At 49.9% G+C, this 11,210-nt stretch overlaps 1 protein-coding gene across 1 annotated transcript; it reads right to left on the bottom strand.

The window, feature by feature from the left end:
• Positions 1-221: 221 nt before the first annotated feature.
• LOC149810221 (uncharacterized) lies at positions 222-3,435 on the bottom strand. Its single transcript, XM_089994362.1, has 4 exons — positions 3,112-3,435; positions 2,422-2,693; positions 1,277-1,465; positions 222-471 (listed from the first exon to the last, which is right to left on the bottom strand). Exons 1-4 carry the CDS (start codon positions 3,433-3,435, stop codon positions 222-224), a joined length of 1,035 nt encoding a protein of 344 aa, XP_089850488.1.
• Positions 3,436-11,210: the final 7,775 nt, after the last annotated feature.

Genomic DNA, 11,210 nt, shown 5'->3' on the forward strand with positions numbered 1-11,210 from the left:
CATGGTCAAGTTGTAAAATAAAGCTTCCCACCTTTGAATTGAGAGGTCGTGCATCGATTTTGGTCCGGCACAAGCGGTTCTCTGGTGCACCCAGGTCACTAGTGAATTGAGGAGGCGCTCTGGAGCAAATGCTATCGCAGATCACGCCTACCAAGTTCGGCAGCGCCGAAGTATCCGTTGTTATTTGAAGGGTGTGCCGCCAGGGGATCGTTCTGATCAGACTAGCAGCTGTCAAACGACCCAGCAGCCTGATTGGCCACACCCAGGATTGCACACGGGATCGGCCCACTGTAGTCGATTGCCACTTCGCTCTGCTGGTAGTTTCCGCGATCATCAGCAAAGCCGTCTGCCTGTGAGGGACCAGACACAAGGCCACCAAGGAGCAGATTGCCGTTTGGCAGGCTTCCCGAGTTCCAATTGGGGTAGGCTGCATCCCGGGAGTGGGCTCTCTTGGGATAGTTGCTCCCATAGCTGCATAACCACCACAGCATAATCATGCTTCTTCTGTTTTTCAGACAAAGAAAACAGAACAAAGTAGAGGTGCGACAGTCAAAAGAACAAAAAGAAGGCAGTGTTGGTGGCGGGACAGCCAGAGCTGACGTCGCGTCTGAACAGAAATTTCTTGGTGTTGACAACGGCGGTACGGCCATGGCTGATCTTCCACTTAGCTAACGCGTCTCGCTGATAGTCTTTCACTTCCTGGGAGCACCTGCTGTGTGTGTCGCTTCACACGATTGAAGCACGGCTGCTATTGCCTGTTGCTGCAGATGCTTCATCAAACGGTTGTGAAACTTCTGTTTGCAGCGGCTGAATCAAACGGATAGCAGTCTATGAGGTGCACAAGGTAATATTATGTTATATCTCCTGGGAGGGGGAAAATCTCTTGTGGCTACAATGGTAGAAGAAGAGTGAATTTTGAGGGTCTCCCGGCAGTTTCTAGTTGCACTTTTGACAGGGTTTTTGGCGTTTCCGGCTCACTAAATACTCTGTGTTGTCCCAGGGAGTGGGACAATCATTGCAGACCACTCATGGCCGCTCAAGTAGCAAGGCTTCATAAGTGAATCAATCGGTAATCACGCCATTCATGGCAAGTCAGAATGTTCTGGCATGCCTGGATGACTTCAATGGCATGACCGCGGCATGGCTTTGTTTGCGGTGTACGAAGCCCCTTGGACTAGTACTCATCAATGCAAACACCCGAAAGACCTGAAGCAACTGAAAACGTCTTGTGTGCCCGTCATGTCTTTCACATGACTGTACGGGAGGTAAGCCGCACCCGACCATGTAGGAGTAGCCATTGTTGAAAGTGTACTGGACCTGCTTGTAAGCAAAGCAGCGGGCTCGTTGCTTGTAAAAGTCGCTGGTGCCCTTCATATTGGACAATATGCCTGCCAGACATGCCCCAGCCATCGCCTTACCCTGGTTGCCCCACTGTGTGATCCACGCGTTGCCCTTTGGGGTTTTCCTGCACAAATTGATCCTTTCAGCACGAAAATTCTTAGATAGCTGATATGAATGTCAGTGGTAGTTAGTAGAACTAAGAGTATTTCAGTTCTAGTAGGTGATTGCAGTGCATCAAAACCAAAAGGTTCGAACTGAATTCGGCATTGGCAGGGTGCAAGGCAGCCATGACCTGATCTTTCCTCTTGTGGAGGAGATGCAACTTTCTCTTGGATGGGAAGTGACATTCTGTACCCGATGTGGACCACTGTTGACAGGATCCGCGAGTTCTGCGGAAAAGTAGGACAGAATCAAAGTTTTCTGGTATCAGCTTAGGTCATCGTAAGATGGTGTCAACTTTGCACCGATGCCAGTGTGGATATCAGCGCTCAGCATTTCATCAGGCAGAGTGATTTTGGGGTCCAAACCCCGGAGAGTATATAAAATTGTGGGGACTGAAATGTGGGCCGAACCCCATTCTGGCGGAACAAGCCGCCATCCTTGCAGGCAGTGTTGTCGCACGACCCTGTAATTTGCAGATCGCATTGCCTGAAAACACTTGATTTTGGGTGCAAAAATGGGGGTCGAACCCCGTTCTGGCGAAGAACTGCTGGTTGGCCTGGATCACAGGCTGCGACGCATCGTGATCTGCTGCCAAACAGCCGCTAACTGAATAAATGTACCGTACTGCCGCTAATGCTCAAACGAAAAGGCTAAAAATGCAAAATGCCTGTTTGGACATGTTTCATCACAAATCTCCAGAAAAGTTTGGGAAAAGAATATGGAAATTTCTATCTATTTCGGGGGCTGACATAACAAGTATTTCTGATTTACTGTACCTACAATTGTATGTTCTGCGGGATTTAAACAACGATTGCATATTAGCGTGTTTGAATACTTAGCGGCGGTACGGTATGCAGAAGCCAGTACAATATGCCTGCCAGCAGGCAGCTGCTTCCCAAACGTAGTGAGGTAACGTACGGATAGGCCACCCATCGCTCCACTGTGTTCTGCAGCTCCTTCCGGAACATCTCTTTGTCAGCGCCAGGAGCAGTTTCCGCCAGCAGAAGGTTCCCAGTTGGCACCGCGTTGTCCCAGTCCCACACCAAATAGCCCATCCCGCCCCTGACCTTGCCATAAAGTCCCAGCGCTTCGGTGTAGTAAGCTGTCTCTCCAGTCACAGCATACAGGGCCGCCGCTCCATTGAACAGGTGCTGTTCGGAGTTCTTCTGTGTGAGGTAGAGCTCTCCAACCTATATTGAGAGTGTCAGAAAAGTAAATATGGGCGCACGCTCCACAGGTTGAAAGGCCTGGATCTGTTTGTAAAATGAATCATTAATCATGATACATCAATCATCATGATACGGCCTCATGGCTGGTGTTGATACAGGTAAGGACACGTCCAGCGTCTTCTCTCGCCAAGTGGAGGGGTGCAGCACCACGCAAAGAAATCAAATTTCTGAACGAGAATTAACACCGCCAATCTCGCCCGATGCTAGAGCAGCCCTTGACAGGTCAGCGTTGCGGTATTTGCCGTGTCCACTTCGGCGCAACATCAGCCATGCCTGTGGTCAAAGCCGCCTCTTTGTTTCTATTTCACGGACCGTGGCTTGCTCACTGCAAATGCGACGATTGCCGCGTCTCATCATACAACAAAAACAGCAAACACACCTCGTTGCAGCTGCCTGTGCACCGCCCGTTCACGTCGCCGCCTCCAGCGGATGCCGTAGATGTCTGGGGGTACTGTTTTCCGAACGCATACATCTCCTTCGCCGCTGCCAGATAGCTCGCTGCCAGGGTAGGCTCCTCCTTTTTGAAAACGCGGTACAGGAGAGCTAGCGCTGCTGCGTATGCTCCCGCGACGTCGCCGGCGGGCTTTGCTTTTGTCGCAAAGTAGCACTTCTCCTGAAAGGTGTCAGCTGTTCCGGTGGGTGCCATCCACGTAGGGTTTGAGTACTGGAAGGTGGAGGAGTCCCCAATGCCGAGGAGGAGCATGGTTGAAGTGACTTTCGCTCGCAGCAGGAAATCGCCTTGAATCCTGCACGCAAAATACGATGAGCATGGTGTGTTGTTTCGCAGCACTAGTACTTACATACATGGACGCAGTTCAGATTGGAATCGTTGCTATCGTTCCTATCGTCAGCCGGAATGAAGCGTCCCTGAAGCTGCCTGGCTGCAAATTATGTAAGCGGATTCAGACATGCATCCCTGTGGCAATGGGAGTGGAAGCAACGATTTCCAATCTGCATGTCAGTCGAAACTTTGATGGGATTGTTTTGGAATAGATAACAAAAGGGATTATATTTGGACCAGTGAAATACATGAAGCAGGTGCTTATCTCTCAAGCCCCTGCCATTGTTAGTTTGTATTCCCAAAAAACAAAATTGTGTGTACCAGCAGTTGGCATCTGTGCTCTGCCTTCACCTATGAACCAGGAAAACGCCGATGCCAAGTAGCCTTGATGCTGCGATTGCATTACTTCTTTGAGGATGACTCAAGTCGGGCGCATTGTCAAAGTTATGAGTATCAAAGGAAAGATTCTGCAGTATGTGCTGTCTTTGCGCAGCCTCAGATGCTACTGAACATGCGGAAGGCATTGGGCACCGACTCATTGACTCATTTGTGCATTGGACTATGGAAGCCTGATGTAAAAACTTAACGACCTCAATCAGGGACCACGGTATGTCTCTGAAGGCGCCTTCAAGCGGCGCCCTCAGTCCGGCGCGCCCTGCGACGACAGGGCCGGGCCCAAGGGGCTCCGGCCTTGTCTGGCTCCGTCTGATAGCTGGCTTGATCAAGCATTGTATCAAGAAGTTATTTATTGCGTACTTGAGCATCCGTTTGGTGGCCGCGAGGTTTGTTCTTCCTTGATAGGTCGTTTGTTCCAGGCTTTTTGGATAGTACAAGACAGACATAGCCTGCTGAATCATACTCAAGCAGATCGGCAGCGTGATTACCACGGAGTCTGCAACACAACACGATGTCAACCATCATTGATCCAACATGCCGCACGATTTATAGATCAGGCTGCATGAATAGCTAGCGCGGAGAAGGCTTCATTTCATAAATTCGTTTTTGGAGATACTGATCCAGCACTCAGCCACGCCTTCGTTTCATACAAATTGCAAAAGCTCGTGATGATCTTTTGCTGCTTCCTGCCGCAGGCATTGCTGCAAATGTTGGGCCCAGGTCCTCACTCGCATTGCACACATACATCTGACCAGAACCAACATCTCTGATTGCTGACCTAGAACTGCCGAGTGATGAGGATGTACCCTATCTTACCACTGCATCCACACAGACATTTGTGACACCTTTATGACGAGGTGGTTTCAAGGTTTGTACACAATTTCAACATGGTTGCCTTTCCGGAGAGAAGCCAAGACTGACTGGATGATGATCAGATACTCACCAAAAGGGTCCCTCCGTCCAAGAGGGCAGGTGCTTTAATGTGCTCCCCGAGCATCCCGAGTAAACAAATAATCAATCAATCGGGATTTATGTCACGTCCCTAACCAGGGACCGCACTATCCTACCTCGGGACTGGCTAATCTTACATACAAAACTGATATTTTTGCCAAGCTCATGTTTGTTTCAACTGCTCATATCAGTGGATTACCTATCCTTAACCATATTTCCGGCTGAAACAGAAAAAAAGGTCCCGGACATGCAGGGACCAAGAACGAGACTTACTTCCAGCCTCAAAGAGTCCTCCCTGAAGATTAACATTGGGCATTCCAATTTTTGTCAAGTACTTCTTGCATGGCGCAGTGTAGGCAGCCTTCTTCCAGGGTACTCCCAGAAAGCCGTTAGCAGTCGCTTCTGAGCCTGGACCAGCCCGTTGAGCCTGCATGTCGGAGCGATTTCAGTTCTCCGTGAGTGGATGCTGTCCTTGAGGGATGTCTGCAGTGAGCCTGAAAAAGAAAAGAAAAGAAAAGAAAACAATCGGGAATCACGCCACTGCATGGAGCGAGACCACGCCGTTCTCGCAAAGAGCCTCCTCACACATCTCATGCTCGGCGGTCAAATGTTATAGAAGGGGCGGGAGGATGGGGTGCCTGTCATGTTTGAGCAGCCAGCATATGTTGTCCAACGCATCCCATTCGATGCAATGCCTCTGTAACCTCAACTTCGCGCTAGATGCACCACAAAAGCAGTGAAGAAGCAAACATTGAGAAAAGTCGTCATTGAGAGATGTCAACGCTTGCTTGGTGGCATACTCATTGAAATGAAATGAAATGAATACGCCAGCCCAAACATTGAATTCTGCCTGTCGTTGTTGCTTTGATGGAGCTCTACCAGTAAATCTAGCCTCTTGCTTCAACCGCTGGGCACGGGCGAACCGACAGTAACTTCTTGAATGAAATCCCCATGAAGTTCCTGTAGTGTGCAACTTCTGAACATGCTGGGTATCGCCCGGTTCGGTTGCATATTGGTATGCATGTTCCGCTGTACCACAACCTTACCAACAAATGGGCGAGCCTTTTGGGAGCGTGAAATCATTTTGGATATATTTCTATATAAATACCTGAAAAATCCGAAATATTTTCTCTATGTAGACTTGCTGTGAGTCCAAAAGCGAGCCCGTTTGTTGGTAAGGATATACTGATGGATGTTGTTGAAAGACCCAGTGAGGAGCTCTTGCGCTTCACCCCTTCCCAGGCACACAATGTGTGATAAACAACTGAACCTGTTGATGTTGGCAAGCATTGGTTTGCTAAGCAAGCACACCTCGAAGAACAGTAGTTCAGCCCGATGATGGTGCCCGCCATTGTCGCTGACGATGCACTGGAAACGCCTCGATCCAAGGGAGTGTTAAACACCGATGTGTCGTACCAGTCCGCTCCTGTATTTGGCTGAGGGGAGACGGGGGAGGGGGACGGGGCAACAGGCGCCGGTGCGCAGAGGTCTTTAGGGGCAGCGGTTACGCTGGCAAGAGCGCATCCGGTTGTCTCGACGGTTGTGAATCCAGTCACTGTGCGGCAGGCCTTGGGCTTGACGCACTGCGCGTAGCTCTCGCTTTGAACGGCGCACCACAAGCCCTCTTGGCACGCGTGCTTTCCGCTGTATGCTTTTCCGCACGCGGCGTATTCCGGCAGAGCGTTTGTCGCTGTGCACCTCACGGTTCTGTCGTAATTTTCCAGAACTGCGTCCAAGGCGGAAGCTCCGGTGGTCAACACGCAGCCAGTTGCGGCTGTGTCTGTTGCCAGGACTGTTGAGGTGGGCTTGCACTGCACACTCAAGAAGCATCAGCCAGCGCCTTATAAGAAAGAAAGAAAGAAATACACCAGTCCAAAAAAGCGGTTGTGTTGACATGTCTTGAAGCACGGGGACAGAATGACAGCGAAACGATGCCGGCCCTTGAACGAGGATGCAACTACGGTGATTTACAGACGGCCCACTCTTGGCAAGGTCGAAACAGGTCATGGCAGATGGATGTAGGGCTATGTTTAAGAACACACCCACTCCTTCACATGAGTACCAGATGCTGCAGACCCTGATTCCTCAAACATGGCAAGCAATTGTTGGATATGATCTGCTGCGGAGGAAAGGAATATACCTGAGCGTAGTAGGCACTTTTGCACCCTGCCGTCTGGCAGTTTAGGACACACGAGTACCCAGAAGCACAGGCAAAGCTAGCGGTGAGTCCACAAGTAGCCCATGCTGGCAGGGCATTCGCACAGTTTATGGTCTTGTCATATCCAGACAGGGTGATGGTTTGCACAAGCGAACGGGCCCGTGTGTGTGTGCATAGCAGCGCCACCGCTAGTGATAGGGCGCTCATCATGGAAGTTCGAAATCTCATACTGACCCTGCACACGGAAGTAGAAGAAACGTCGGTAGTCTTCGCCTGGTGACCTGACTGTTGGCTTGCCGGAGCGATCACCGATGCGCCCGCTCCCGAGCATTGTAATTCCCAAATCGCATCAGTTAGGGCAGCTGCTTTCGGCGTGAGCGTGGGATACGCGTTGGGAACAGTATACACATGCGGCGTGAGATGATATTGATGCGGGCTACTGGGCAGGGGTGCTAATGTGCGAGCAAAACGTTAACCGACTGTGCTAACCGACAAGACAAGTGCCACAACATGTCCGCCTCCGATACTGTTGATGTTGTTGGCGCTAACAACAGCTCCTTGTTGCTTCCAGCTTGATGCATTTCTGCAGTACACGCATGGAACGAACCGTCCATGGGATGGCATCGTACCTTTTTGGTGCTGCTCCGTGATGTCCAGAAATATTCAACCGACCGAAAACCAGCAAATGCGAACCGTCCAATACGTAACCAAGGCAGGACGATCCAAGAACAGCTTGGAATTGCTTGCCCAGGATATTGTATTGCAAGGGTAAGTGGTAGCCAGTCGGACTTGAGGAAAGCTGCTTGCATTGCGACAGACACAATTGGCGTTGTGCTGTTGCACAACGGCACTCGGTCACCAGATAGAACAGATACCTCGATGGAAGATAGCCACCTAGCAAGCGTTCCTGATAACCGCTGTCGACTATCTGCTCCCGCAATGTCACTAAACGTTGCCAGCAAGCTCCTGAGCTGCAAAAGTGCGCTTGGAAGGTACGCAGAGCAGTGCTTTGCAGCTTGGCATTCGCGGGGAAGTTGTTAGGTGAAGCTGCGCAGTATATCAATTGTCCACATCTCTCTTAAACCAGAGGCTATGCCATGACATAGGTTATGGCATAAACCAGAGACATGTGGGCGGGGATAGAGCACAAGTTCTAGAGGTTTTCGGCTGTTATACTAACATGCATCGACGCAGGTTCAGGCTGCTCAAAGCATTAAACTTCTCGTTGGATTCCCCCCCAAAAAAAAATCACCACAAAAAAAGCTTTAGGCGGAAGGCTATGCTGCTACGCCCCACTGTGACACCAAATGCACGGCAGAGTGTCCTCAATGCTGGAGTCCTACTGGCCAGCGTTGGCAACTGGCAATTTGAAGCGCTGGCAGGCTCACATGAAGGGCAAAGGGGACATGGCGTGATTCCCGTTTGATTGATTTATTGGCTTACATGACAAGAGTTTGACACCAGGGACTGATGTCCCTGGTGTGCATCTGATGGGCAGCCAAGGCCTGTTGGTGATGTCCTCTCAGGCGTAGCGCTTGCGTGCTTCATTCCCGAACGTTTCTCCTTCCTTTCTCAAACACTAGAATTTCACTTCGAAGTTCGAAATCCAATTGCATGAGATTGCAAGCCGATTGGAATTGAGACAGTGCAAATGGAGTGTCGCCCGGGTGGCATTGGTGTGGTTCCCATTTGCATTAAAATGTGAAATAGGTTGCGGTGGTGTATATGATGATGAAAGAAAGAAAGAAATACAACAGCCCCGGGAGAGACAGCCAGAGCCGATCTCGCGGCGAATTTGTGATGATGGTGTATCTTTTTACAACACTTCCGCATCCACATGGGCAGCTCCATCAACTACTTGTAAGGCGGTCCATCAACCCGGGCAAATGCAAACAGCACGTAGATGCAAGCAAGCAAGACAGTCATAACCAACGTCGCCACATGATTTCCCACGATTGAACAGCAGCCTGCCCATGTTCAAGGCACCTGCGGTTCACTGCCCACAAAAAGCTGTTTGTCAAGTATGACAGGCGACCTCTCCTTGAGCCACTCATGTGCCAACATCAATTGCCCAATCTTCCCGTCACAGTGAGGACTGAATGGATCAATGGTCTTACATACCATTTCATTGATTTTATTTGGCACATCAAACTGTTATCTCGTGAGCGCATCTCAGCGTTCAAAATGACGAGATAGATGCTGGTATGCGCCATAATTGAAAAGTGATAATAATAACTCAGCGCTATCTGCATCCACCTGCAACCATACAGCATGAAATGAAGCATGACAAAACAGCTCTGCATCGCTTCCAGCAGTCTGTGTGCTTAGGTCATGGTGGAACTGCTCATGCAACAGTACCTCGATGCAGGCAAGGCAAGAACCCACAAACCCGACGTATATTTCCCCCTCAAGAGCTACCTGTGGTGTGGAGGGGACATGGCGTGAGACATTGTCGTAAAAAAATTCGTTGATTTCTTTCCTTTATCATATTCTAATCTACTTGTACTGCTTCCCACACCTCTTTGGGTGTGCTGCACCTCTTTCTAGCAGCATCTGCCTCGAAGAGTTCACACAGATCATTTCGCATGTGCACCATGCACGTTAACCCTGAGGCTGTATAGCTAGCAGGCGTCGAAAGCTCCGGCGGGCTGGTTGGCCACTCCGATAATTGCGCATGGGACGGGACCGCTGAAGTCGATGGCCACCTCAGTCTGCCAATACTCGCTTCTTACATCGCCAAAGGCGTCAGTCTCCGTGGGCCCGGACACCAGGCCTCCAAGGAGGGGTGAGCGGTTTGCGAGCACCGTATCCCATGGAAGGTTGTAAGTTGAGTCACGGGAGTGGACTCGCTTGGGCCAGTTGAGGCCATATCTGCAATTCCAGTACCAATTATGTGTAAGCTTGATGAAACCAAGGTGTATCTGAATCGTTTCGAATGCGCTGTCTTGGTTGCTTGTTGACTATTTCCTGCCGTTGTCCATGTCATGTTTACACGGGTTCATCATTACAATAATGAAACCAAGCGCGAGTGCGGTCCTGCTCTGCTAGAGTTATAAGGATGACCGGCCGGAAAGCATCTGTTGACACCACTGCTGCTTTATCCTGCAGTATTTATGTTATTGGTAGGTCAAGTTTAGTATCTCAGGTATCGATATTTGGTATGTTGGTGTTCCGATAGTATTTTGGCTACTCTCATAGCATTACCTAGGTCTAGCTAGGCCCATAGGCGCAGAAGGACTCAGACTGAAGAGCAACACCAGCCTCGCACTTGTGAAGTAACAGCATTTGGTGAGGTGACATTGTTATGAACGGAGGTACCATCTTCTTGGCTGCTTGAAAAGTGTACAGACAGGCAGACATGTCAGACAAACAGCTTACACCACCAAGCCCCTGTGTGTGCAGGAGACTCCAGATTTTCGTGAGCCTAGCTCCGCAGATTGACTACTGTACCGCCGCTAAGTATGCACACCAAATCTCAAAAGATGACCAGGTTGAAAATTTTCATCCCAAACCTCCGGGATTTGTTGGGAAATCAGTTTGATTTTTGCTGTCTAGTTTTTAGGACTAACATAATAACTATTCCTGATCATATTAAAAAAAGAAAGATTCCTGATTGTACCGACATCGGAATGGTTTGTGGCATTTGTACAAAGCTTGGATAATAGCATGTTTGAATGGTTAGCGACGACACGGTAACCGTACGTGACGACTGTGCGTCACCCATCAACGTGACGCTTGTTTGCTTTTGCAACTTGTACGCACAACGCCTGAGAAGCCATTCACATGCATGTGCTGAGAGCCATACCCAACCATGTAGGAAAATCCAGTGTTGTTGTAGGTGTACTGGTTCTGATTGTATGCAAAGCAGCGTGCTCGTTGCTTGTGCCAATCGCTGGTGCCCTTCATGTTTGCCACAAACCCTGCAAGGCACGAGCCTCCGAGAGCCTTACCCAGGTTACCCATCTGCGTGACCCAAGCATGGCCTTTCGGAGTCTTCCTGCACACCAACCCATCATCTTGGGATCTCCAAATGGAAATGCAGCGTCAAGGATACTTTCACTTGAGCGGCACTTGCCGCCTGTCCCCAGGTTTACCTCTGGGCATGAGGCCGAAGCCGCCTGGGTACATCCCCCTCGTCAACGTCGGGGGAGGCATGGCATAGTAATCGATTGATTGATTTCTTGATTCACTT

This window comes from Nuphar pumila, unplaced genomic scaffold (genome assembly GCF_984573655.1).
Source record: "Nuphar pumila unplaced genomic scaffold, dmNupPumi1.hap1.1 HAP1_SCAFFOLD_446, whole genome shotgun sequence".
NCBI lineage: Eukaryota > Viridiplantae > Streptophyta > Magnoliopsida > Nymphaeales > Nymphaeaceae > Nuphar > Nuphar pumila.

Excerpts from the sequence above, each read along its gene's own strand:
- LOC149810221 (XM_089994362.1), bottom strand. The coding sequence starts at position 3,435 with ATGCTCCTCCTCGGCATTGGGGACTCCTCCACCTTCCAGTACTCAAAC. Across the intron at positions 2,694-3,111 it reads GCACAGGCAGCTGCAACGAG|GTTGGAGAGCTCTACCTCAC; the intron begins GTGTGTTTGCTG and ends CTCTCAATATAG. Across the intron at positions 472-1,276 it reads GGCTACTCCTACATGGTCGG|CTATGGGAGCAACTATCCCA; the intron begins GTGCGGCTTACC and ends GTGGTTATGCAG.